General features: G+C 65.4%; 4 protein-coding genes across 5 annotated transcripts; 1 reads left to right on the top strand and 3 right to left on the bottom strand.

Moving 5' to 3' along the window:
- Nucleotides 1-1,922: 1,922 nt before the first annotated feature.
- Nucleotides 1,923-3,053, top strand: KCNJ10 (potassium inwardly rectifying channel subfamily J member 10; the record flags this gene model as incomplete). Its single annotated transcript, XM_080361011.1, has 1 exon — nt 1,923-3,053. One exon carries the CDS (start codon nt 1,923-1,925, stop codon nt 3,051-3,053), a length of 1,131 nt encoding a protein of 376 aa, XP_080217137.1.
- A 1,953-nt stretch (nt 3,054-5,006) lies between these two features.
- Nucleotides 5,007-8,846, bottom strand: F11R (F11 receptor). The gene is made up of 9 exons (XM_080360964.1): nt 8,718-8,846; nt 6,888-6,944; nt 6,686-6,799; nt 6,465-6,608; nt 6,165-6,367; nt 5,980-6,082; nt 5,612-5,723; nt 5,301-5,349; nt 5,007-5,079 (listed from the first exon to the last, which is right to left on the bottom strand). The coding sequence occupies exons 1-9, from the start codon at nt 8,791-8,793 to the stop codon at nt 5,044-5,046; spliced, it is 894 nt and encodes a 297-aa protein (XP_080217090.1). The 5' UTR covers nt 8,794-8,846; the 3' UTR covers nt 5,007-5,043.
- Nucleotides 8,847-9,389: 543 nt separating this feature from the next.
- On the bottom strand, nt 9,390-13,756 carry USF1 (upstream transcription factor 1). Of its 2 annotated transcripts, none has more exons than XM_080361272.1 (11): nt 13,664-13,756; nt 12,189-12,255; nt 12,018-12,067; nt 11,449-11,567; nt 11,263-11,364; nt 10,979-11,171; nt 10,807-10,894; nt 10,618-10,676; nt 10,298-10,392; nt 10,078-10,206; nt 9,390-9,977 (listed from the first exon to the last, which is right to left on the bottom strand). In XM_080361272.1, the coding sequence occupies exons 2-11, from the start codon at nt 12,194-12,196 to the stop codon at nt 9,888-9,890; spliced, it is 933 nt and encodes a 310-aa protein (XP_080217398.1). In that variant the 5' UTR covers nt 12,197-12,255; nt 13,664-13,756; the 3' UTR covers nt 9,390-9,887. The 2 variants fall into 2 exon arrangements, with proteins under 2 accessions (XP_080217398.1, XP_080217399.1); XM_080361273.1 differs by having other exon boundaries at nt 11,449-11,561.
- A 524-nt stretch (nt 13,757-14,280) lies between these two features.
- Nucleotides 14,281-26,473, bottom strand: ARHGAP30 (Rho GTPase activating protein 30; the record flags this gene model as incomplete). The annotated part of the gene is made up of 13 exons (XM_080361101.1): nt 14,281-14,699; nt 15,837-16,065; nt 16,687-16,946; nt 17,563-18,192; nt 19,118-19,189; nt 19,286-19,380; nt 20,575-20,728; nt 22,198-22,325; nt 22,877-22,984; nt 23,060-23,142; nt 23,216-23,360; nt 25,880-25,982; nt 26,365-26,473. The coding sequence occupies 13 exons, from the start codon at nt 26,471-26,473 to the stop codon at nt 14,281-14,283; spliced, it is 2,535 nt and encodes an 844-aa protein (XP_080217227.1).
- Between the last annotated feature and the right edge of the window lie 933 nt (nt 26,474-27,406).

Below are 27,406 nucleotides of genomic sequence, written 5' to 3'. Positions count from 1 at the left end.
GGCGGGACGGTGGCAGTGCCACCCACGTTCCCCCGGCTTTGGCAAGGGCAGGGACACCGGGCTCCAAGGAGACCCCCCAGGGTGCCACCGTGTCCCCATGTCCCCGTGTCCCCGGCACGCTGCCGTGGCGGAAACCGCGGTGGGGCCAAAGGCTGGCGGGGGCTGAAAGGGCCTTTCTGTGCCGCCGGGGCTGGCAGGGGACAGGGACGGGGACAGGGACGGGGACGGAAACGCGCCTGGCGCCGCCACCAGCCCTTTGTCCCCATCACCTCCCATTCATCCCCCTTCCTCTTCCTCCTGCCCGGCCAGGACACCTGGGTCCCCTCCACAGGACGGGAGGGCTGCCAGGGGACAGAGGGGACATCCGTCCTCTCCTTCTGTCCATCTGTCACCATCTGTATTCTCACCCATTGCTTCTCTACGACTGTCCATCCGTCTGTCCATCTGTGTCCTCCATCCATCCCTCTTCTCCTTCCTTCTTCTCCATCCGTCATCCATCATCCATCTTCTCCATCCGTTCGTTCATCTGCCTTCTCTGTTTTCCTTCTCCCTTTTCATCCATCCATCCTCTTCTCCATCTTCTCCTTCCATCTCCTTCCAACAGGATGACCATGAGCCAGCACTGTGCCCTTGTGGCCAGGAAGGCCAATGGCATCCTGGGATGTATTAGAAGGGGGGTGGTTAGTAGATCAAGAGAGGTCCTCCTTCCCCTCTACTCTGCCCTGGTGAGACCCCATCTGGAATATTGTGTCCAGTTCTGGGCCCCTCAGTTCAAGAAGGACAAGGAACTGCTGGAGAGGGTCCAGCGTAGGGCAACCAAGATGATTAAGGGAGTGGAGCACCTCCCTTATGAGGAAAGGCTGAGGGAGCTGGGTCTCTTTAGTTTGGAGAAGAGGAGACTGAGGGGTGACCTTATTAATGTTTATAAATATATAAAAGATGAGTGCCATGAGGATGGAGCCAGGCTCTTCTCGTTGGCAAACAATGATAGGACAAGGGGCAATGGGATCAAGCTGGAACACAAGAGGTTCCACTTAAATTTGAGAAGAAACTTCTTCTCAGTGAGGGTGGCAGAGCCTGGAACAGGCTGCCCAGGGGGGTTGTGGAGTCTCCTTCTCTGGAGACATTCAAGACCCACCTGGACATGTTCCTGTGCAACCTCACTTAGGCGTTCCTGCTCCAGCAGGGGGATTGGACTAGATGATCTTTTGAGGTCCCTTCCAATCCAGAACATACTGTGATACTGTGATCTCCATCCACCCTCTTCTTCATCCATCCACCCTCTTCTCCATCCATCCATCCACCCTCTTCTCCATCCATCCACCCACCCTCTTCTCCATCCATCCACCCACCCTCTTCTCCATCCATCCATCCACCCTCTTCTCCATCCATCCATCCACCCTCTTCTCCATCCATCCATCCACCCTCTTCTCCATCCATCATCCACCCTCTTCTCCATCCATCATCCACCCTCTTCTCCATCCATCATCCACCCTCTTCTCCATCCATCATTCACCCTCTTCTCCATCCACCCTCCACTTGTCCATCTTCTCCATCCATTCATCCATCTTCTTCTTCCTCTTCTCCATCCATCATCCATCTGTACGTGTTCTCCATCCATCCATCCATCCTCTTCTCCACCTTCTTCTTCCTCTTCTCCATCCATCATCCATCCGTACGTGTTCTCCATCCATCCATCCTCTTCTCCACCTTCTTCTTCCTCTTCTCCAACCATCATCCATCTGTACGTGTTCTCCATCCATCCATCCATCCATCCTCTTCTCCACCTTCTTCTTCCTCTTCTCCATCCATCACCCACCCATCCATCTTCTCCATCTGTCAATCTCCCTTCTCCCCTCCACCCCCTTACTCAACACTCTCCCCTTGTCCCCTCCTGACCCGCCTTGTCCCCTTGTCCCCAGATGACGTCGGCCACCAAGGTTTACTACAGCCAGACCACGCAGACCGAGGGCCGCCCGCTGATGGGGCTGCGCCGGCGCCGGGTGCTCACCAAGGACGGGCGCAGCAACGTGCGCATGGAGCACATCGCCGACAAGCGCTTCCTCTACCTCAAGGACCTCTGGACCACCTTCATCGACATGCAGTGGCGCTACAAGCTGCTCCTCTTCTCCGCCACCTTCGCCGGCACCTGGTTCGCCTTCGGCGTCGTCTGGTACCTGGTGGCCGTGGCCCATGGGGACCTGCTGGAGTTCGAGCCGCCGGCCAACCACACACCGTGCGTGATGCAGGTGCACACGCTCACCGGAGCCTTCCTCTTCTCCTTGGAGTCCCAGACCACCATCGGCTACGGCTTCCGCTACATCAGCGAGGAGTGCCCATTGGCCATCGTGCTGCTCATCGCCCAACTGGTCCTCACCACCATCCTGGAGATCTTCATCACCGGCACCTTCTTGGCTAAGATCGCCCGGCCTAAGAAACGCGCCGAGACCATCAAGTTCAGCCAGAACGCCGTGGTGGCCCAACACGAGGGCAAGACCTGCTTGATGGTGCGCGTGGCCAACATGCGCAAGAGCCTCCTCATCGGCTGCCAGGTCACCGGGAAGCTCCTCCGGCCCCACCTCACCAAGGAAGGCGAGAACCTGCGGCTCAACCAACTCAACGTGGACTTCCAGGTGGACACGTCCTCCGACAGCCCCTTCCTCATCCTGCCCCTCACCTTCTACCACGTGCTGGACGACGCCAGCCCGTTCCGCGACGTGGCCCTTCGCGCGGGGGACGGGGACTTCGAGCTGGTGGTGATCCTGAGCGGCACGGTGGAGTCCACCAGCGCCACGTGCCAGGTGCGCACGTCCTACCTGCCCGAGGAGATCCTGTGGGGTTACGAGTTCAGCCCGGCCATCTCGCTCTCGGCCAGCGGCAAGTACGTGGCCGATTTCAGCCTGTTCGACCGCGTGGTGCAGGTGGCGGCGCCGTGTCCCCAACGCGGGGGCGGCCGCCTCGGGGACCCCGAGAAGGTGAAGCTGGAGGAGTCGCTGCGGGAGGCGGGTGACAGGGAGGGGACGGCGCTGAGCGTGCGCATCAGCAACGTCTGAGGGGACGGGGGACGCTGGGCACAGAGGGGACAATGGCCCTGGAGGTGGCACCAGCCTTGGAGGTGCCACCAGCCCCCCCCTCAGGTGCCACTAGCCACTAGATGTCACCAGCCCTGGAGGTGTCACCAGCCCTGGAGGTGCGGCCAGCTCTTAATGCCACCAGCTCTGGAGGTGTCACCAGCTCTGGAGGTGTCACCACCCCTTAATGCCACCAGCTCTGGAGGTGCCACCAGCTCTGGAGGAGGCACCAGCCCCCTGCCAGGTGCCACTAGCCACTAGATGTCACCAGCCCTGGAGGTGCGGCCAGCTCTTAATGCCACCAGCCCCCCAGGTGTCACCAGCTCTGGAGGTGTCACCAGCCCTTAATGTCACCAGCTCTGGAGGTGTCACCAGCCCTGAAGGTGTCACCAGCCCTTGAGGTGCAGCCAGCCCTTAGTGCCACCAGCTCTGGAGGTGCCACCAGCTCTGGAGGTGTCACAAGTCCTCAAGGTGCCACCAGCCCTGGAGGTGTCACCAGCCCCCCAGGTGCCACCAGCTCTGGAAGTGCCACCAGCCCTTAATGCCACCAGCTCTGGAGGTGGCACCAGCCCCCCTACAGGTGCCACTAGATGCCACCAGCCCTGAAGGTGTCACCAGCCCTGGAGGTGCGGCCAGCCCTTAGTGTCACCAGCTCTGGAGGTGTCACCAGCCCTTAATGCCACCAGCTCTGGAGGTGCCACCAGCTCTGGAGGAGTCATCAGCCCACCAGGTGCCACCAGCTCTGGAAGTGCCACCAGCCCTTAATGCCACCAGTTCTGGAGGTGCCACCGGCTCTGGAGGTGTCACAAGTCCTCAAGGTGTCACCAGCCCTGGAGGTGTCACCAGCTCTGAAGGTGTTACCAGCTCTTGATGCCACCAACTCTGGAGGTGTCACCAGCCCTTAGTGCCACCAGCTCTGGAGGTATCACCAAGTCCCCCAGGTGCCACCAGCCCTCAATGTCACCAGTTCTGGAGATGTCACTAGTGCTGAAGATGCCACCAGCTCCTCAAGGTGCCGCCAGCCCTTAATGCCACCAGCTCTGGAGGTGTCACAAGTCCTCAAGGTGCCACCAGCCCTGGAGATGCCACTGACTCATCCCCCCCATCCCATCCCCTCCTGAGCCATTTTGCCCCCCAAAACCTCCCCAGGGCGGACCCTCCCCCCTGCGCTGACCCCCCTGCTCCAGGGTTGGGGACACATCCCAGGGCTGGGGACACATCCCAGGGTTGGGGACACGAGCTGGGGCTGGGGACGCACCCCAGGGTGTCACCGATAATCGGACGCGGCGCCGTGTCCCCCCGGGCCGGGTGCCCCCCCGGCCCCATCGCTGCTGCTAACGTAGAGCTCTGCTAATTAACCGCGGCCCCCCCGCGCCGACACCCCATATACATTATATATATATATATATATATATAGCACCACTAATCATATGTACAGACCAGGGGGGGCTGTTTCCTCCCCACACAGACTGTCTCACCCCCCTCCTGGGTCTTTGATTTGGGGCGGGGGGAAGGTAAAGCGGTTACTAAATAAAGGTGATGTTGACCGTGGGGGGCTGCGTGTCACCCCCATGTCCCCAGGGTCCCCAACCCGTGTCCCCCCCCCCCAACAGACACCGCTCAGTACAAGGACACTGTTTATTTCCAGCAGCTGCTGCCCCCCAGTACAGGGGGGCAACTGGGACCAGTAGGACCCAGGATGGCTGGGGAGGGGGGTAGAGTGACACCAGCCCCTCCCCCAAGACCTGTCCCCCAACTTGGGGACATGGTGATGTCCCCAAGCGCGGGGTCGCAACCCATGTCCTGCTGGGGAGGGGACAGGATGGGGGGGGGACATGAGACCCCCCCTAAAAATAAACCCCTGAGGGGCTGCGAAGGCACCGGCTGAGACTTAAAAAAATAATCGTTAAAATGGGGGAAACGGGGACGTGGGGACAGAATTGGGGACATTTACACAGGGTGGGGGGGGGGGTCACACCAGGAAGGACGACGTCTGCTTGAACTCGCCCTGCGGGGACAAAGGTGACATTAATGGGGGACACGGGTTGGCTGTGCCACTGTCCCCAGGGAGAGCAGGACAGGGACATCGGGGACAAGGGGCGCTGGGGTGGCACCTGCCAGCCCAGGGGGACACTGGGGACACCCCTTTTGGGATCTGTGGGGAAGGGGAGGTGACACCGCGGGGAGGTGACACCGCGGGGAGGTGACACCGTCCCAGCCCGTACTCACGTCGCTGCGCTGCGAGGGTTGGCTGTAAATCACCTTCTTGCTGCCGGTGCTGCGGAAAACAACGGCGTCAGGACACGCAAACGCTGTCCCCATGTCCCCACCCCAGCACCTGGGGACACCCCAGGCATTGTCCCAGCCTGGGGGGGGGACACAGAAGGTGACAAAGCCCCCCTGTCCCCGCTGGAGGAGGAAGAGGCAGCAGCGCGATGGTGTCACTTACTCTTTTCTCTCTGAAACAAAAGGAACAAAACGGGGTTTATTGGGGGGTGTGGGGGGTTTGGGGGTCCCGGGGGGGGGTCTGGGGGGGTCACTCACTGCTGAAGAAGCCGCGGCTGTAGGCGAACCAGATGCCAAAGGCCGCCAGGCCCAGCACCATCAGCAGCACCACGACCGCCGCCACGATGCCGCCCACATTGACCTCACCTGGAAAAGCGGGGGACATTGGGGACATTGGGGACAACACCGAGTGGGGGGCGGTGTGCCAGCCCCCCAGCAACAAACCGGGTCCCAGTTCACGGTGGGGCGCCCAGTTTAACCCCCTCACCCCTAAAGCGCCAACGCAGGGTTTGTTAATCTCACTGCTAATTAGCATCACCGTTAATTAACTTGGGAGGGTCAAGGGGTCACCTAAACATGAGCCACCCCAGACGTGTCACCCGCTGTCCCCCCCGTCCCTTACTGGCTTCCATGCGGACGGCGCTGGATTTCTGGGGGGGCCCCACGTTGTTGGTGGCCTCGCAATGATACTCCCCGCTGTCAAAGGCGCTGAGCGGCTCAAACACCTGCAGGAAGGGGGGGGTGAACGCAAGCTGGGGAGGGGTCCCCAGGTTGATGTGTCCCCCAATGTCACCCCCTGGCGCTCACCAGCTCTCCGGTGGTGGAGTCCAGGCTGTAGGACGAGTTGCGGAAGGTGGGGCTGGATTTGGGGTCCGAAGGCATCACCATCCCATCCTTGTACCAGCGGAATGTTGGGGGGGGGGACCCCTCGGTCTCGCTGCAGCGCAGCACGGCCCGGCTGCCGATGGTGGCCGAGCTGGGGACGTGTGCCACCGGCGTGGACGGCGGCACTGCGGGACAGGGCGCCGGTGAGCCCCCGATATCCAACCAGCCGTCCCACGCCGCGGTGGGGACAATGGGGACAAGGCGAGGGGACAGCAAAGCCACCTTGGACAATGAGGTTGACCTCGGACTTGGCGATCTGGCTGCCGGACCCCACCACCTCGCAGATGTAGCGGCCGGTGTCCTCGCGTGTCACCGCGCTCAGCTGGATGCTGGTGGGGGAGAACGTCACCCGGTCCCGGTACGGCTCTGCGGGGATAAGGGGATGCGGTGCCAACACGTGTTGGGGACACGCAGGGGACACCGTGGGGATGGGGGGGGTGTACCTGTGAGCTCCCCCCCGTAGTAGAAGAGGACGAGCGTGGAGCCTTTTTGGAACTTCCACTCGATGCGGGGGGTGCCCCAGCTGGATTTAAATGCTGAGCAGGGGATGGTGGCGGCTGTGGGGACAGGGACATTGTGGTTGGGGACACCCCCAAGCGGGACCCCCCAATGGCAGCCATGGGGGGCAAGGGGACAGTCACTCACTCTGATGCTCAGGGACTTCTTTGGTCTCGGAGGTGACCTGAGCTCCCGCCACGGCCACTGCGGGGGGGAAAGGACACGGTGAGTGACAAGATTTGGGGTGCTGGGGGGGGACAGCGGGAGCCCCGAGGTGACGGTCCCCAGGGCACGGGTGACACTCGTGCCGCGCGGTGCGTCACGGCGGCGAGAGCCGGAAAATCCCGTCCTGCCGCTCCCGCCGCCGTCACCGTCACCGTCACGTTCCCCCCGCCCTGCCCCGTTCCTCCCGGTTTCGCATGAAAGCGCCTGGTTTCGCAACGCGCCGCGCACGTGACACCCCCCGCGTCCCCACGGGTTGTCACCGGGGCCGGTGACCAGGTGGTGGCCTCGTCCCCGAGCCACCCGGACATACGCACCCTGAAACGCCACCGAGAGAAACCTGAGCGGGTGTCAGCGGAAATGAGCGATTTTGGGGTGAAATGAGGGGGAAACGGGGTGTTTGGTGTCCCCAGGCATAGGGTCTGGCACCCGCTCCCCAGCGCCGGTGACACGGTGACAGTCAGGACCCCCTTGGCTGGGACAAGGCTTTGGGGGATTTGGGGCAGATGCAGCAGGAGGTGACACCCCCAGCCCCATGGAGGTGACACCACCAGACCCCAGGGAGGTGACACCTCAAACCCCAGGGAGGTGACACCCCCAGACCCAGGGAGGTGACACCCCCAGCCCCAGGGAGGTGACACCCCCAGCCCCAGGGAGGTGACACCCCCAGACCCTGCGAAGTGACACCCCCAGCCCCATGGGGGTGACACCTCAAACCCCAGGGAGGTGACACCCCCAGACCCATGGAGGTGACACCCCCAGACCCCAGGGAGGTGACACCCCCAGCCCCAGGGAGGTGACACCCCCAGACCCTGCAAAGTGACACCTCAAACCCCAGGGAGGTGACACCCCCAGACCCCAGGGAGGTGACACCTCAAACCCCATGGAGGTGACACCCCCAGACCCCAGGGACCATCACACGGGTCCCCATTGTGAGTGGAAATCAGGCAGGATGGGGTTAATCCCAAACCGGGGACTGTCCCAGCACAATGGAAGGGAAGTGACAATGGGGACAGGAAAGCCACCACCGTCACTTTGGCCTTTGGGAGCGTCCGCGACACCGGCTACTCATTAACCCGGGGCGGGGGAGACACGGCCCGACAGCGGCCCCGGGGCAGCGGGACGGGGACACCGGGAACACCGGGGACACCGGGGACACCGGGACGGGGCCAGCCCAGGAAACCCGCCAGCCCCGGCCGGGCTGTTTTGGCCTCACCCGGTTTCCGGCCCCGGGAAGTGCGGCCGCTCCCTCCCCACGGTGCCCCGAACCCCCCCGGGTACCGGGAGTCGGTAACGGGCTCGGCGGCACCGGCACAACCCCCGCCCGGGTGGCGAAGCTCTTGTGCACCCACAAAAACAACCGTAAACCGGGCGCGGCCCCGGGACCGCATGTGGGTTCGGTGCTAACGGGGCTCCCCAGCGCGGGCGGGCGGGCGCCGCCGGGTTATTAATAGCCCGTTATCGCGGTGAGCGGCGGCACCGGGACCCGCCGTGACCTCCCCCCTGCAGGACCCCCGGGGACGGCGTTGGCACCGGGGACCCGCCGCCGGTACCGGGAACGCGCCGCCGTCCCGGGACACCAACCCCGCCCCCGGCGGTAACACTGCCGCGCCCCGGTTACCGGCACCACCCCGGTCACCGGCACCACCCCGGGGGAGCCCCCGCCGCTTCCCCGGTACCCGCGGCGCCCCACGCACGGGCCATTGTTCGGGCACCGCGTGGCCGGTCGCAAGCCCGCCCTTCCCGGGGACTCACCGGCCGCCGCTGCGAGCAGCAGCCGCAGGGTCCAGGCCCGGGCCCCGGGGCCGCCCCGCCGCGCCGCTCCCGCCATGGCCGCCGCCGCACTGCGCGACCCGCCCGCTCCAGGTGCGGTCCCGCCCAGGTAGGCTCCGCCCAGCGGGACCGCCCCCCTTGGGGCCGGGCCAACCCGGCTACGCCCCTCCGCCAGGTGCTAGAAAACCCCGCCCCTCCCTCGGTTCCATTGGCCGCAGCGGCTGTGTCTCCAAGGAGAGACCACACCCCTCTGCAGTGAGTGGCTGTCTCGGTTCCCACAGCTCCGGCTTGATTGGCTGGAGCGAAGGGGCGGTGCAGGAGACAGGTGTGGAGAGGGCGAGGCCTCTCGGCCAATCAGAGACGGCTCTTGAACTTCTAGCCAATGGGCGCGCTTTGCGCCCCTCGTGGCGGCCGTCGGGTGGGGAGCCGGGCGTTGCCATAGCGACGGGGCCAGGGGCCTCCCTGGGTCCTAAAGACCTCCCCCGTTGCTCCCAGTTCACCCCAGTTGCTCCCAGTTCACCCCCAGAGCCATCACAACACAGTGACACCACAGGGACACCAAGTCCCATCCCGGGGGGGCTCAGGCAGGACCCTGGCAGGTGCTCTGAGGCTGCAGGGGGGTGTGGGCAGGAGGGGAAGAAGTTGTAGGACCTGGAAAAACAAATCACTATTTTTATTTATTTTTTTTGCGCTTTTTTTTGTTGTTTTTTTTTTCTTTTTTTTTTCTTAAATTCAGAGAGTTTTAAAAAAAAAAAAAAGTCCGGCCGTGCTGGGCCGGGCCAGCCGCAGCGGGGGAGGGGGGAGCGGGGAGCTGCACCCCCGAACCCCCATTGGGAGGGCGAGGGGCTGCGTGGGGTCCCCGTGGGTCGGGGGGGGGTCCCCATGGGTTAGGGGGGCCGAGGCAGTGCTGGGGGGCCGCCCCCCTGGCCGAGAGCGTGTGCACGAAGCGCAGAGAGGGGGGGACACGTGAGAGAGACGAGGGGGACACAGTGACACCCCATGTTGGGCAATGGGGGGGGAAAGGGTGGGTGAGGGGTGGGGAGGGGGGGGGACACAAACCAAACGGGGGGGTCGTGGTGTGGCGCTGGCTGCGGGGGGGGGTGTGCGGCGCGGGGGGGACGCACCCCGGCCCCCCCTGTCCCCCTGTCCCCGTCAGTGGCTGTCGTTCTTGATGACGATCTCCACGCCGTGCTGGCGAAGCTGCGCCCGCAGGATCAGGTTCTTGTTCTTTAGATCCTCCACCTGGCACCATGAGGGGGGGAAAGGGGGTCAGAATAAGTGTGGACCCCCCCCCCAACACACACACCCACCCACAAGGGAGCGCACCCCCTCATTTTGTCACCTGCTGCCGCAGCACCTCGTTGTCCATCTGCAGCTGGTCCAGACCCTGCAGCTCCTCGGACAGGCGGTGGTTGCTCTGCCGCAGCTCCTGGATGTAGTCGCAGGCTTTGGAGAGGATGCCGCCCTTGCTCTGGGTGGGGGGGACACACAGGGGTCACGGGGGGGGGGTGCAAACACACCAGGGAGCCACCCCCTGCACCCCCTTTTTGAGGGGTCCCCACCTGCCCCGACTTGGTGTTCTCCATGGAGCAGTCGGGGATGATCTTGGAGAGCTGCACGATCCAGTTGTTGATCTTGTCCCGGCGCCGACGCTCCACTTTGGTGGGGGGGACACATCGGGGGGGTCAGTGGGGTCTGAGACCCCTAGCAGGACCCCCCCAGAACAACCCTTAATCTGCATCTAATTACAGCTCCCCCAAAGGAGGTTTGATCCTCCACCGACAAGTTTTGTGATGTTGGGGGTGATTTTTTGACCTGTGGTCACTGGGGACAACTGCGGTGACCGGGGACAACCTGCATCCCTCCGCGACCCCCCTGGTACCTTCATTGTGCTGCGCCCGGCGCTTCTCGTCCCGGGTGGCCCGTGGGGCCTCCGATTTCCTGGGGGGGGGGGGGGGGAGAGAGCGATGGCGTCAGTCCCGGTGACACCGGTGGGGATCCCACGATGGCAAAGGGGACATCCCCCACTTTGCGCCATGGGGGACACCGGGGTGGGGGGTTTGGCACTCACGGGGAATACGGGTGCGCACGGGGGGTGATGGACCTTTGCGCCCCCCCCTGCAGCACCTCCTGCGGCGACATCATCACGAAGAATTGCCCTGAACGGCACAAAGTGACTCAGAACTGTGAGCAGTTGGGGTCCCATGGGTTGTGACCCCCACCCCACAGTGTCCTCCCCATACCCGTGGGAGTGGGTTGCCCCAGAAGCGCCTCCGAGCTCTGCGTGGTGACGACGGCGGTGGCCGCGGTCCCCGCGCTGGCAGAGCTGCCGGCGTCGGCCACGGCGGCGGTGGGGAAATAGGTGTAGTGGGTCTCGGTGGCCGCCGCCTCCGTCTCCACCGCGTCCTCGCTGGTGAAGGCGCCCTGAATGACGGCCTGGGGGACACAGGGGGACACAGGGGGACACACGGCGGTGACATGGGGTGCTGGGGACGGCCCCGTGCCGCCAAACGGCACCAACACCCACCTGTGTCATGGACTGGGCGGCGGGGTAACCGCTGATGGCGCCCGCGCCCTCCGTCTGTCCGTCCAGCTGTCCGTCTGCCACTTGGATCACGCGGTACATCAGCTGCGCAAAGGGACGAGGCTCTGGTCACCCCCCCCGCCCTGGTGGCCACCCCAAAACGCCCCCCCCGAACCCCCCACCCCGTACCTGCGTCCCGCCGTTCTCTGTGCGGAAGACATACTTGATGTTGGGGTCGGGGAAGGTGGTGGCCGACTGGATGCTGGCAATGGCGATGCTGGTGGGGTCCTCCCCGGTGGCCACTGCACCTTGAGGCGAGGGGGGGACACGCCATGACGGGGAGGGGGACATGCCACGATGGGGAGGGGGACACCATGATGAGGATGGGGGACACATGGTGATGGGGAGGGGGACACGCCACGATGGGGATTGGGGACACGCCACGATGGGGATTGGGGACACCATGATGAGGATGGGGGACACATGGTGACGGGGAGGGGGACACGCCACGATGGGGATGGGGGACACGCCACGATGGGGATGGGGGACACGCCACGATGGGGATGGGGGACACATGGTGACGGGGAGGGGGGACACGCCACAATGGGGAGGGGGGACACGCGGTGACGAGGAGGGGTCCCCCGGGGTTGGGTCAGAGCCGTGTCCCCCTCACTTGGGGACAAGGACAGGGTCTGGTGTCAGCCCAGCCAAAGCGCCCCCCCAGTGTCCCCCAAAACCACCGCGGGGTCCCCACTCACCTTCCTGGATCTGCACCGTCCCCTCTTCCGTCTCGGCTGCTTTCTGCTGCCTGCCAGGGGAGGGGGTGAGGGTGGGACGGGGACCCCCGGGATGTCCCCCTGTCACCGGCACCCCGGGGTTTGATGGGGGGGTTTGATGGGGGGGTTTGATGGAGGGGGTCCCGCACTCACCCCTTCATCGCTCCGCTCCCTCGGGCATCAGCGGGGACGTCGCGGAGGAGCCTCGGCCTTCACAGCCCTGGGGGGGACAAAATGGGGTGAGGGATGGTGGCCTTGCTCCCCTCATCCTCTTCCTCCCCTCGTCCTCCCCATCATCTTCCTCCCCTTGTCCTCCTCACCATCTTCCTCTCATCCTCTTCCTCCCCATCCTCTTCCTCCCCTCGTCCTCCCCATCCTCTTCCTCCCCTCGTCCTCCTCATCCTCTTCCTCCCCTCGTCCTCCTCATCGTCTTCCTCCCCTCGTCCTCCCCACCATCTTCCTCCCCTCGTCCTCCCCATCATCTTCCTCTCATCCTCTTCCTCCCCTCGTCCTTCTCATCATCTTCCTCCCCTCGTCCTCCCCATAATCTTCCTCCCCTTGTCCTCCTCACCATCTTCCTCTCATCCTCTTCCTCCTCATCCTCTTCCTCCCCTCGTCCTCCCCATCATCTTCCTCCCCTCGTCCTCCCCATCATCTTCCTCCCCTCGTCCTCCCCACCATCTTCCTCCCCTCATCCTCCCCATCATCTTCCTCCTCACAATCTTTCTCCCCTCATCCTCCCCATCATCTTCCTCCCCTTGTCCTCCCCATCATCTTCCTCTCATCCTCTTCCTCCCCATCATCTTCCTCCCCTCATCCTCCCCATCATCTTCCTCCTCACAATCTTTCTCCCCTCATCCTCCCCATCATCTTCCTCCCCTTGTCCTCCCCATCATCTTCCTCCCATCCTCTTCCTCCCCATCATCTTCCTCCCCTCGTCCTCCCCATCATCTTCCTCCCCTCATCCTCCTCTCATCCCCTTCCTCCCCTCACCCTCCTCCTCCTCATCTTCCCCCCCTCCCCATCCCCTTCCCCCCTCCCCATCCCCCTCCTCCCCTGCCGCCCCGGTGTGACACCCCCCCACTGTCACCCCCCCCGTGACACCCCGTGGGGCACCACGATGGGCACGAACCCCCCGCGGAGACACCAAACCGGGCGCCCCCCGTCCCGCTGCCACATCCCGGGGGACACCGCTGTCCCCACAGCCACGGGGGGGGTCTGGGGTCCCCCTGGTGCCAGAGACCCCCCCGGTGACCCAAACGGTGACCTGGCACCGGGGGCACCGCCCCCCGCGTTACCCGGCCGCGTCCCCCCCCGAGCGGCTCCGGTCGCCCCGGAACGGGGTGTCAGGCTCCGGTGACCCCCCCGTGCGACGGTGGCAGCGCGGGGGCGGCGGTGCCAGCCCGGAAACGGGGTGACAAACCCGAGGGGAAGCGGCGGATCCCGGGAGGGGGGACCCGCACCCCGCCGGCTGGGCCCGGGGGCCGCGGCCCGGCCCGCACCTCCCGGCGGCCGCGGCGGCGCCCGGCGCTGAGCCCGCGGGCCGGGCCGGGCCGGGGGGTGCGTGTGTCCGGCCCGGTGCCGCCGCCGCCCCCGCCCGCTCCGGTGTGTCCCTCCCCCGCCGTTACCTCGCCGCGCCGGGCCGCCCTGCGCGCGCTCGGCCCCTTGTCTCGCCATGGAGCCCCGCACATGCGCACGGCGCCGCCGCGCCGCCATGGCGGGTGAGGGCGGAAGCGGGTTGTGTGTCACCCCCCCCACCCTTCTTGCGCACCCGCCCCCTTCGCCGCCATCTTTGGGCAGGGGCGCCGCGTAGAGCTGCGCCGCCGCCGCCGCCATCTTGACGCCGGGCACGGCCTCCCCGCCCCTCCCCGCCGGCGCCATCTCAGGGCGTGCCGGCCCCCGCGGGCGCCATCTTAGACGGCGAAGCGCGGCGCTTCCGCCCGGCCGCCATCTTGCGTGAGGGCGGCGCCATCTTGGAGGCGGGCATCGCTCCCCACGCCTCGCACCCCACTCGTGAAAAGCATCCCGGCCCGCCAGTACCGCCGCCACGGGGGGAGACACCCCCCTCTCTGCTCCCCGCCCCGGCCACGCTGGGCGAGCTGCACAGAACCCCCCCGCAGCACCGGCGCCGTGAAGCCACCCCGGGCGCCGCCATGTTGCATGCAATGAGGCCTCAGTGACAAAGCCCAGCGCCTTTATTGTCCCCGTTGTCGCACAAATGTCACCAACCCCTCGTCCCCAGAGCTCAGCGCTCGCCCATCGTCCCCTCAGTGCCCAGCTGAGCGCAGCTGAGCGGCCGCGGCCTCCGGGGGCCCCTGTGGAAGGGCCGGACCCGGGGCATGGCGGCCGCCGGTTCCTCCCCCCCGTACGTCTGGATCCTCCTCACGGGCACCGGCACCGGCTGCTCGGCGGCCAACGCCGCGTCCAAGGAGCCGCCGCCGCTCTCCCGCCAGCCCGCCCGTCGCGCCCCGGCCCCGAGGGCAGCGTCTGCGGCGGGGGGGGCGCAGGGGGTCCGGGCGAACTGGGGCTTGGGGGGCACGACGGGCACGGAGCGGACGTGCTGCACCCGCACCCTGCGCGCCGCCAGGCGGGCCGGGGCGCTGCCGTCACCGCGCAGCGCCGGGACGGGGGCACAGGGACAGCCCGGGGGGGAGGAGGGGGGATCTGGGTGGGGGACAGACGTGGGGACAAGCTCTGGGACAGAGCCCGGGATGGAACTGGGGACAGATCCAGGGACAGACTTGGGGACAACGTTGGGGACAGAGCCAGCGACAACCTCATGGACAGACCCATGGACAGAACTGGGGACAAGCTCGGGGACAGACCCCGGGACAGATCCAGGGACAGATCCAGGGACAGACTCGGGGACAACCTTGGGGACAGACCCAGTGACAACCTCATGGACAGACCCCGGGACAGAACTGGGGACAAGCTCGGGGACAGACCCCGGGACAGACCCCGGGACAGATCCAGGGACAGACTCGGGGACAACATTGGGGACAACCTCATGGACAGACCTGGGGACAGACCCAGGGATGGAACTGGGGACAAGCTCAGGGACAGAGCTGGGGACAGATGTTGGGACAGAACTGGGGACAGATGCTGGGACAGAGCTGGGGACAGATGCAGGGTCAAATCCAGGGACAGACTCGGGGACAACCCTGGGGACAGACCCAGCGACAACCTCATGGACAGACCCAGGGACGGAACTGGGGACAAGCTCGGGGACAGAGCTGGGGACAGAACTGGGGACAGATGCTGGGACAGAGCTGGGGACAGATGTGGGGTCAAATCCAGGGACAGACTCGGGGACAACCTTGGGGACAGACCCAGGGACAGACCCATCAACAGCCTCATGGACAGAACCGGAGACAGACCCAGGGACAGATCTGGGGACAGACCCATCACCAACCTCATGGACAGACCCAGGGACAGACTTGGGGACACCCCTGGAGCCAGACCCATGCTCCGGGGGCTCCGCTGGCTCCTGGGGGGGCGCGGGGGCTGGATGGGACCCCACGGGGGGGCGACCGGAGCCACCTCCATCCTCTTCAGTGTCCCATTCCCCCTCCATGTCCCCAGCCTCTTCAGTGTCCCCATGCTCCTCAACGTCTGTCCTCCCAGGGCCACCCCCCTGCCCGGTGCCTGGTGTCCCCACCTCTGCTGCCACCCTGTCACCATCCTCCTCTTGTGGCACTGGGGACATGTCCTGGGGCTCTGGGGACACATCCTGGGGCTCTGGGGACACATGTGGGACAACAGCACCAGGTTGGGACGGGGGCCCTGGGACGGTCCCCAAACGCAGGGGCTGCTCCGGTGGCACCAGCGGGCTGAGCTCGTCGTGGGCGCTGAGGAACATGTCGTCCGAGTCGGTGTCCCTGGCACCATCTTCCGTGTCCCCAGCGCTGTCCTCGGTGCCATCCTTGGTGTCCCCAGCGCTGTCCTCGGTGTCCCAGCCGCTGGGCGCCATGAAGAACATCTCCTCGTCCATGCACTCCTCGATGGACAGGTAGCTGGGGGGCTCCCCGGCCTGGGGACAGGGACAGGAGGATGGTGACACCCATGCTGGGGACCCCCCAGCTCTATCCTGTCCCTCTCAGCCCCATCTTGTCCATCCCTGTCCCCTCCATCCCCATCCCCTCCTCCCCACTCTGTCCTGTCCATCCCTGTCCCCTCCATCCCTGTCCCTTCATCCCTGTCCCCTCCATCCCTGTCCCCTCCATCCCTGTCCCCTCATCCCCACCCTGTCCCCTCCATCCCCGTCCTGTCCATCCCTGTCCCCTCATCCCTGTCCCCTCATCCCCACCCTGTCCTGTTCATCCCCATCCTGTCCATCCTTGTCCCCTCATCCCCTCCCTGTCCCCTCCATCCCTGTCCCCTCCATCCCTGTCCCTTCATCCCTGTCCCTTCATCCCTGTCCCCTCCATCCCTGTCCTGTCCATCCCTGTCCCCTCATCCCCACCCTGTCCCCTCCATTCCTGTCCCCTCATCCCTGTCCCCTCCATCCCCGTCCCCTCATCTCTGTCCCCTCATCCCCATCCCCTCACCCCCACCCTGTCCCCTCATGCCCCCGGCTGGGGACAGTGACCGTGACCCTCCACCCTCGCTCCCTCCATGTCCCCAAAGCGAGGGGACAGTGACAGCCGCTCACGTTCATGAACCCCCTCTCCATCCCCTCCTCCGTGGCCAGGAACGCATCCCTGCTGTCCTCGGTGTCCCCGATGTCCCCAGCGGCCAGCAGGGACCACGTCAACAGCTCCTCGTCCCTGGTGTCCCCGGGGTCCGGCGGCAGCGCCGGTGTCACCGGCTCGGTGTCCCCATCCAGCCAGGGCTCCTGGCAGTCCAGGAAGGCGAAGGAGTCGCGCAGCTCCAGGGACAGTCGTGTCTGTGCCGTGGCCACTGTCCCCTCCCCTGTGGGTGACATGGGGACATGGAGCCCCTGTGTCCCCCCCAGGGTTCCTATGGCCACTGTCCCCTCCCCTGTGGACAAGCTGGGGACATGGAGCCCGTGTGTCACCCTGGGGGTCCCTGTGGCCACTGTCCCCTTCTCTATGGGCAAGATGGGGACACGGAGCCTGTGTGTCCCCCCTGAGGTCCCTATGGCCACTGTCCCCTCCCCTGTGGGGGAGATGGGGACACAGAGCCTGTGTGTTCCCCCAGGGTCCCTGTGGCCACTGTCCCCTCCCCTATGAACAAGTTGGGGACACTGAGCCCATGTGTTCCCCCCAGGGTCCCTGCAAATACTGTCCCCTCTGCTGAGCGTGAGATGGGGACATTGAGCCTGTGTGTCACCCTGAGGGTCCCTGTGGCCACTGTCCCCTCCCCTATGAACAAGTTGGGGACACTGAGCCCATGTGTCCCCACCAGGGTCCCCGCAGACACTGTCCCCTCTGCTGAGGGTGAGATGGGGACACTGAGCCTGTGTGTCACCCTGAGGGTCCCTGTGGCCACTGTCCCCTCCCCTGTGGGCGAGATGGGGACATTGAGCCCATGTGTCACCCCAAGGGTCCCGGTGGCCGCCACTCACCGGTGCAGCGCTGGGTGTCACCAGTGCTGTGCTCAGTGTCACCAGTGCTGCTCTCAGTGTCACAGGTGCTGCGCTCAATGTCACTGGTGCTGCGCTCAGTGTCACCAGCGTGACCCTCAATGTCACGGCGGGTGGGCGCTGGGGGACCGTCCCCTCCTGGGCAGGTGTCCGTGCCCGGGGGGGTGTCCCTGCCGGGGGCACCGTCCCCTCCTTGGGGACCGTCCCCAGCCGGGGGTGCCAGCGCCGGGCAGGGCAGCCCCCGCGTCAGGCGGGACAGGCTGGCGCTGATGTGGAAGGGGACGGTGACAGCGAAGGGACCCGAGATGTGGACCCCCCCGCGGTGCTCAGCGCGGCCGCGGGCCCGGCTGGGGCGGGGGGTGCCCCAGGGGGGGCTGCTCTCGCCCCCCGGATCGGGCCCCGCTGGTGGCACCTCCGCTGTCCCCGCCGCTGTCACCTCTGCTGTCCCCGCTGGTGTCACCTCCGCTGTCCCCCCCGCTGTCCCCGCCGCTGTCACCTCCGCTGTGCCCCCCGCTGTCCCCCTCGCTGTCCCCCCCGGCGCGGCGCAGGCGTCGAAGCTCTCCCGGCGCGGTGGCGGCGTCGCTGGCCGGGTCACACTCAGCCCGGGGTCACCTGTTCCCCGAGGATGGGGGGACAATCAGGGCTGGGGACATGGGTGATGCCCGTCGGGGTGTCTGTCCCCACACTGTCCCCTCTGTCCCTGTGTCACTTTCTCCAAACCCAGCCCTGGCCCCTTCATCCCTGTCCCCTCCATCCCATCCCTTCCATCCCATCCCTGTTCCCTCCGTCCCCGTCCCCTCCATCCCCGTCCCCGTCCCCTCCATCCCATCCCTGTCCCCTCCATCCCTGTCCCCTCCGTCCCATCCCCGTCCCCTCCATTCCATCCCTTCCATCCCATCCCTGTCCCCTCCATCCCATCTCTGTCCCCTCCAAACTTATCCCCTCTGTCCCATCCCTGTCCCCTCCATCCCATCTCTGTCCCCTCCATCCCATTGCTGTCCCCTCCATCCCATTGCTGTCCCCTCCAACATGCCATCCTTGTCCCCTCCATCCCATCACTGTCCTTTCCATCCCTATCCCCTCCATCCCATCTTCGTCCCCTCCATCCCTATCCCCTCCATCCTTGTCCCCTCTGTCCCCACCCCGTCCCGTCCATCCCCGTCCCCTCCATCCCATTCCGGTGCCCTCTGTCCCATCCCTGTCCCCTCCATCCCTGTCCCCTCTGTCCTCACCCTGTCCTGTCCATCCTTGTCCCCTCCATCGCTGTCCCCTCCATCCTTGTCCCCTCTGTCCCCACCCCGTCCTGTCCATCCCTGTCCCCTCCGTCCCATCCCTGTCCCCTCCGTCCCATCCTTGTCCCCTCCATCCCCGTCCCCTCCATCCCATCCCTTCCATCCCATCCCTGGCCCCTCCATCCCATGCCCATCCCCTCCACCCCTGTCCCCTCCATCGCTGTCCCCTCCATCCCCGTCCCCTCCGTCCCATCCCCGTCCCCTCCATCCCATCCCCATGTCCCCACGTGTCCCCTCACTGTCACCGGCGCAGGGGACGGCGCTGAGCGAGTCCATGCTCTTGGCCGGGCGCAGGCTGGTGCCACCACACTTGTCACCTGCGGACAGGGATACAGGAAACAGGGACCCGCGAGGTGGCGGCGGGGAGGGCTCTGGGGACACCGGGGGACAGCGGGGGACACCGAGACTCCCACCTTTGTCCTTCCCCGGCTTGCGCTTGGGCTCGTGGCCGGAGCGGCCGAGGTGGAAGATGGATCTCCAGTTGCGGGCCTTGAGGGAGCCCTTGCGCCTGGGGACATGGGGACACGGGGGGGACACTTGTGTGTGTGCACAAGCACGTGCCACACTCGTGTGCTGCCCAGGCAGGGGGTCCCCGGGGGTGTCCCGGGGTGTCCCTGGGTGTCCCAGCGGGTCCCCGGTGTCCCTGGGTGTCACAGCAGGTCCTGGGGTGTCCCGGGTGTCCCAGTGGGTCCCTGGGTGTCCTTGGGTGTCACAGCAGGTCCTGGGGTGTCCCAGGGTGTCCCTGGGTGACCCAGCAGGTCCCGGGGTGTCCCTGGTGTCCCTGGGTGTCCTAGTGGGTCCCAGGGTGTCCCAGAGGGTCCCTCGGTGTCCCAGTGGGTCCTGGGGTGTCCCTGGGTGTCCCAGTGGGTCCCCGGTGTCCCTGGGTGTCCCAGTGGGTCCCGGGGTGTCCCTGGTGTCCCTGGGTGTCCCAGTGGGTCCCCGGTGTCCCTGGGTGTCCCAGTGGGTCCCGGGGTGTCCCTGGGTGTCCCTGGGTGTCCCAGTGGGTCCCTGGTGTCACTGGGTGTCACAGTGGGTCCCGGTGTGTCCCAGTGGGTCCCAGGGTGTCCCTGGTGTCCCTGGGTGTCCCAGTTGGTCCCTGGTGTCCCTGAGTGTCCCCGTGGGCCCCTGGTGTCCCTGGGTGTCTCAGTGGGCCCCTGGTATCCCTGCGTGTCCCAGCAGGTCCCAGGGTGTCCTTGGGTGTCCCAGTGGGTCCCTGGTGTCCCTGGGTGTCCCAGCAGGTCCCAGGGTGTCCTTGGGTGTCCCAGTGGGTCCCTGGTGTCCCTGGGTGACCCAGCAGGTCCCGGGGTGTCACTGGGTGTCCCAGTGGGTCCCAGGGTGTCCCTGGGTGTCCCTGGGTGACCCAGCAGGTCCTGGGGTGTCCCTGGGTGTCCCAGTTGGTTCCAGGGTGTCCCTGGTGTCCCTGGGTGTCCCAGCAGGTCCTGGGGTGTCCCTGGGTGTCCCAGTTGGTTCCAGGGTGTCCCTGGTGTCCCTGGGTGTCCCAGCAGGTCCCGGGGTGTCCCTGGTGTCCCTGGGTGTCCCAATGGGTCCCTGGTGTCACTGGGTGTCCCAGTGGGTCCTGGGGTGTCCCTGGGTGTCCCAGTGGGTCGTCCCAGCGGGTCCCAAGCTGTCCCTGGCTGTCCCCAGGTGTCCCAGTGGATCCTGGGGTGTCCCCAGGTGTCCCGGAGGTGACAGCGGGTCCCACCTGTGGTCACCCAGCTCGATGATGGTGTGGTAGGGCCGGATGGGGGGGGGCCCGTCCCCCTGGCTGAGTGTGGCCGGGATATGGTACGGGGGGGGCTGAGTGTCCCCTTGTCCCCCTCCCTGCAGCAGCAGCGACCGACGGGGACACTCGGTGCCTGTGGGACATGGGGACAGGGGTCAGGGGGACACGAGGTGACGTCAGGACAGGGAGACAGGGTGACACAGCGATGGGGTGACAAAGGGACGGGGGGGGTCAGGGTGACACAGGGATGGGGTGACAAAGGGACGGGGTGGGTCAGGGTGACACAGGGACAGGGTGACACAGGGATGAGGGATCAGGGTGACACTGGGACAGGGGGTGATGCCAGGATGAGGGGACAGGTTGACATTGGGACAGGGTGACACAGGGATGGGGGATCAGGGTGACACTGGGACAGGGGTGACAAAGGGGCAAAGGTGACACCAGGATTGAGGGGATGTGGGTGACACCAGGACAGGAGTTCAGGGTGACACAAGGACAGGGGGTCAGGGTGACACAGGGATGTGGATGACACCAAGAGGGGGGTCAGGGTGACACAGGGATGTGGGTGACACCAGGAGGGGGTCAGGGTGACAGAGGGACGGGGGTGACACCAGGATGGGTCTCAGGGTGACAGAGGGACGGGGGTGACACCAGGAGGGGGGTCAGGGTGACACAGGTATGTGGGTGACACCAGGATGGGGCTGAGGGTGACACAGGGATGTGGGTGACACCAGGAGGGGGCTCAGGGTGACACAGGGACGGGGGTGACACCAGGATGGGTCTCAGGGTGACAGAGGGACGGGGGTGACACCAGGAGGGGGGTCAGGGTGACACAGGGGCGGGGGTGACACCAAGATGGTGCTTGGGGTGACACAGGGACGGGGGTGACACCAGGATGGGGTCAGGGTGACACAGGGACGGGGGTGACACCAGGATGGGGCTCAGGGTGACACAGGAATGGGGGTGACACCAGGATGGCGCTTGGGGTGACACAGGGACGGGGGTGACACCAGGATGGGGCTCAGGGTGACACAAGGATGTGGGTGACACCAGGATGGGTCTCAGGGTGACAGAGGGACGGGGGTGACACCAGGATGGGGCTCAGGGTGACACAGGGGCGGGGGTGACACCAGGAGGGGGCTCAGGGTGACACAGGGATGTGGGTGACACCAGGATGGCGCTTGGGGTGACACAGGGATGTGGGTGACACCAGGAGGGGGCTCAGGGTGACACAGGGATGTAGGTGACACCAGGAGGGGGGTCAGGGTGACACAGGGATGGTGGTGACACCAGGAGGGGGCTCAGGGTGACACAGGGATGTAGGTGACACCAGGAGGGGGTCAGGGTGACACTGCGATGTGGGTGACACCAGGATGGGGTCAGGGTGACACAGGGGCGGGGGTGACACCAGGATGGGTCTCAGGGTGACACAGGGACGGGGGTGACACCAGGATGGGGTCAGGGTGACACAGGGACGGGGGCGACACCAGGAGGGGGCTCAGGGTGACACAGGGGCGGGGGTGACACCGGGAGGGGGGTCACGGTGACACAGGGATGTGGGTGACACCAGGAGGGGGTCAGGGTGACCCCGCTGTCACCCACCGTGCAGCGGCGCGTCCCCGAAGAGCTGGGGGACGTGTGTGAGGACAAACTCCACCACGATGGCCTGGACCCGCACCTCCAGGAACGCGGCCGTGCCGTTCAGCCCCGTCACCTCGATGTCCCGCGACCTGCGGGGACACGGGGACAGGGACCCACATTGGGGACACCCCAGGGCTGCATGTCACCTGTGTCCCCCCACCCCACAGCACATCCCCTTGCCCCTGTCCCTCTGTATCCCCCCATGTCCCCAAGTCCCCACCAAAGCAGGTTGGGCGCCCAGACGATTGCCAGGTCCCCTGTCCCGCCATGTCCCCCTATGTCCCCATGTCCCCCCATGTCCCCATGTCCCCATGTTCCCACCACAGCAGGTTGGGCACTCAGATGACCACCAGGTTCCCTATCCCCCCATGTCCCCCGGTGTCCCCATGTCCCCCTATGTCCCCATGTCCTCCCATGTCCCCATGTCCCCACCGCAGCAGGTTGGGCACTCAGACGACCACCAGGTTCCCTGTCCCCCCATGTCCCCATGTCCCTCTATGTCCCCATGTCCCTCTATGTCCCCATGTCCTGCCGTGTCCCCATGTCCCCCCATGTCCCCATGTCCCCCAGTGTCCCTGTGCCCCCCTATGTCCCCATGTCCCCCAGTGTCCCCATGTCCCCCATGTCCCCGTGTCCCCACCGCAGCAGGTTGGGCGCCCAGACGATCGCCAGGTTCCGCGCGTGCATGTTGGTGCGGCCGCTGTGCGACGCCATGAGCAGCAGGTGCCGCATCAGGAACTCCAGGGTCCTGCGGGGACACCCCGGTGACAATGACACCCACGGGGTGGCGACAACCACCCCGGGGTCCCCGTGTCCCCAATACCTATAGTGTGGCGGCGGCAGCTCCTTCAGCACCTCCTTGATCTTCACCAGCCGAGCCTCCTCCAGCTGCGTGGCCACCGCATCCTGGGGGGACAACGGGGGTGACAAGTGCCACCCGGGGTTGGGGACGCTGGGGGACGTGGCGGGGGACACTCACGGCGAACTTGTCGTAGAGCTGGTAGGTGAGGAGGGGATTGGGCAGCTCGCGGAAATAGGACTTGAGCAGGGAGCTGACGCAGTGGATGTCCTGCAGGTAAATGTCCCTGCGCAGGTCGGGACAGCCCGTCCCCTCGAACTCCTGCCTGCGGGACAAGGGACAGCTCGGGGACAGGGACACCTGAGCGGTAGGGACGGCGGGGACAGGGGGATGCTGTGGGTGTCAGTGGTGCAGGGACACAGGGGATGTGGGAACACGGGGGGTGTGGGGGGACAGGGGGACACTGGGGTGCTGGGGACACTGGAGACACAGGGGACACTTGGACACTGGGGGTGTGGGGGATGCTGCAGACACAGGGGACATTGGGGGTGTTGAGGACACTGGACGCACTGGGGGCACAGGGGACGCTGAGAGTGTTGGGGACACTGGGGGTCTAGGGGACACTGGAGACACGGGGACACTGGGGACACAGGGGACACTGCGGGGCTGGGGGACACTGAAGACACAGGGGACACTGGGGACACAGGGGACACTGGGACACAGGGGGTCTGAGGGACACTGGAGACACAGGGGACACTGGGAGTCTATGAGACACTGGGGACACAGGAGACACTGGGGACACTGGAGGTGTTGGGGACACTGAGGACATAGGGACACTGAGGACACTGGGGGTGTGGGTGACACTGAGGACACAGGGGACACTGGGGGTGTGGGTGACACTGAGAACACAGGGGATACTGGGGTTGTTTGGGACTCTGTAGACACAGGGGACACTGGGGGTGTTGGGGACACTGAGGACATAAGGGACACTGAGGGTGTGGGGGACACTGCAGACACAGGGGACACAGGGGACACTGGGGGTGTGGGTGGCACTAAGGACATAGGGGACACTGGGGTGTGGGAGACACTGCAGACACAGGGGACACTGGGGACACAGGGGACACTGAGGGCGTTGGACACACAGGGGACACTGGGGACACAGGACACTGGTGACACTGGGGGTGTTTGGGACACAGGAGACACTGGGGACACTGGGAGTGTTGGGGACACTGGAGGTGTTGGGGACACAGGGGACACTGGGGACACTGGGGACACTGGGGGTGTTGGGGACACTGGGGGTGTTGGGGACACTGGGGACACTGGAAGTGTTGGGGACACTGGGGGTGTTGGAGACACAGGGGACACTGGGGACACTGGGGGTGTTGGGGACACAGGGGACACTGGGGACACTGGGAGTGTTGGGGACACTGGGGGTGTTGGAGACACTGGGAGTGTTGGGGACACTGGGGGTATTGGGGACACTGGGGACACTGGGGGTGTTGGGGACACTGGGGGTGTTGGAGACACTGAGAGTGTTGGGGACACTGGGGGTGTTGGGGACACAGGGGACATTGGGGGTGTTGGGGACACGGGAAAAGGGGAGGAAAGAAACACTGGAGGCAAGAGCGGAGAAAAGCAGAACAATGAAACACCCCAGTGCGGAGAGTGAAAGAGAAAGAGCACACACAGAACAAGGAAGGAGCTGCGGGGGGACGCGGGGACAGGACGGAGGGGACACGGGGACAGGACAGGGGGACGGGGCCCAATCCGGCCACCTCAGCAAGGGGGGCGGGTCCTGGGCTGGCTGTGACTGTCCCTGTCCTGTCCCCTCCCCACCTCCGCCCTTCCGGTCCCGGCATCGTCACCCTGCGCCTTCATCCTGTCTGCTCCCCCCTCATCTTCATCCCCATCCTCATCTTCATCCCCATCCTCATCTTCATCCCCATCCTCATATTCATCCCCATCCCCATCATCATCTTCATCCCCATCCCCATCCTCATCCTCATCTCCCTCCTCATCCTCATCTTCATCCCCATCCCTGTCCTCATCTTCATCCTCATCCCCATCCTCATCCTCATCCCTCTCCCCGTCCTCATCTTCTTCTTCATCCCCATCATCATCCTCATCCCCATCCCCATTTTCCACTCATCTCCCTCCTGTTTTCCTCCCGTTTGATCCCATCTGGGCTCCAGCTCCACCCAAACTCCATCCCACCTACTCTGGCTCCAGCCCCATCATCTGCAGCTCCATCATCTGCAGCTCCATCATCTCCATCTCACCTCCATCCCCACCCCCCCACTCCATCTCCATCATCTCCAGATCCATCATCTCTATCCTGTTGTTCCCACCTCCATCCCACCTGCTCCATCCCCAGCATCTCCATCCCCATCTGCTCCATCATCCCCAACCCAGCTCCATCCCATCGCTCTGGTCTCCATCGCAACTGCTCCTGCTCCATCCCCATCATCTGTATCCCCACCATCTCCATCCCCATCACCTCCATCCCCCTCATCTCCAGCTCCATCATCTGTACCCCCATCATCTCCAGCTCCATCATTTCCATCCTCATCATCTGTATCTCCATCCCCACTGTCTGTACCCCTATCATCTCCAGCTCCATCATCTCCATCCTCATCATCTGTATCTCCATCCCCACTATCTGTACCCCCATCATCTCCAGCTCCATCATCTCCATCCTCCTCATCTGTATCCCCATCACCTATATGCCCATCATCTCCATCCCCATCACCTTCATCCGCACCATCTCCACCCCATCATCTCCATCCCCATCATCCCCATCACCTCCATCCCCGTCCCCTCCATCGCTCCCCCGTCCCCCCTCACCGCAGCCGCTGGATGTTGGAGGAGACGCCCGAGAGCCGGTAGATGCCATCGACCACCCCGTGCTGCTCCACGAACTCGGTGCAGCTCCTCAGCACCTGGGGCACTGCAGGACGGTGTCACCGCTGTCACCGCTGTCACCGCTATCACCCCCTCCCCGCCACAGCCAGGGGTGACAATGGGGACCTGGGGACATCGTCCCCATGGGCTGCACCTCCACCTCCTGTGGCCACCAAGTCCCTAGGGACAGAGCCACCACCTCCATCCCCTCAGGACCACAGTGGGGCCGCACCGAGCCGCAGGGACCCCCCGAATCTCAGCGGGACGCCCCCCAAATCTCAGGGGGGGCCTCAGCAGGATGTGCCGCGGCCACACCAGTTACTCAACCACCGGTGATGCAACCGCGTGGCTGCGTCACCCGCGTCCCCTCCCCGCGGCACCGGGCGGGGGGTTCGCTGGTGACAAAGGGGGGACATGGGGACACTCACCGTCCGTCCCCGCCTGCTGCAGGTGCTCGCGGAGGTCGCAGCCGAACACCCGCTCGCGGGAGCCGCCCTTGCGCCTCGCCCGCTGCCGCGCCTTCAGCGCCAGCGACATGGGGGCGGCCGGACCCCCCGTCCCGTCCGGGGCGTCACACGCGGCCCATGGCCCCGGTGGCACCGCCGCGGTGCCCAGGGGGGGCGACGGGGCCCCCCGAGAGAGGAAGCGCGGCGGCCCCGGGTGCCGCAGCGGCGCAGGAAGGTGGCGGCCGCGCTCGAGGCGCTTCCTGCTGCTCGGCGCCTCGAAACCGCAGGGCAGGGCGCGGGCGGCACGCGTGCGCACCATGCTGAGCGCCCCGGCACGCCCCGGCGCGCTCGTGCACGCTCGCGGTGCTCGTGCGCGCTCGCTCGTGCACGCCGGCGCGGGCCTGGGCGCGCTTGTGCGTGTTGGGCGTGCTCGTGCACGCTCGTGTGATCTCGCCATGCTTGCACATGCTCGTGCGTGCTTGCACGGGCCTGGGCATGCTTGTGCATGCTTGCACACGCTTGTGCACGCTCGCATGATCTTGAGGTGCTTGCACATGCTCGTGCACGCTGGCGCGGGCCTGGGCATGCTTGTGCATGCTCGTGCACACTCACACGATCTTGCGATGCTTGCACATGCTCGTGCATGCCAGCGCGGGCCTGGGCATGCTTGTGCATGCTCGTGCACACTCGCATGATCTTGAGGTGCTTGCACATGCTCGTGCGCGCTTGCACGGGCCTGGGCATGCTTGTGCATGCTTGCACATGCTCGTGCACGCTTGCGTGATCTTGCGATGCTTGCACATGCTCGTGCACGCTTGCATAGGCCTAGGCATGCTTGTATATGCTTGTGCGTGCTTGTGCATGCTCGCACATGCTCGTGCACACTCACATGATCTTGAGGTGCTTGCACATGCTCGTGCACACTTGCACGGGCCTGGGTGTGCTCGCAAATGCGTGTGCATGCTTGGATATGCTCTTACACGCTTGCACAATCTCCCGCTGCTTGCACATGCTTGTGCACGCT

The sequence above is a fragment of the Nesoenas mayeri genome (assembly GCF_963082525.1).
Source record: "Nesoenas mayeri genome assembly, chromosome: 30".
Lineage (NCBI taxonomy): Eukaryota > Metazoa > Chordata > Aves > Columbiformes > Columbidae > Nesoenas > Nesoenas mayeri.
This window is presented reverse-complemented; position numbering and strand designations above follow the sequence as displayed.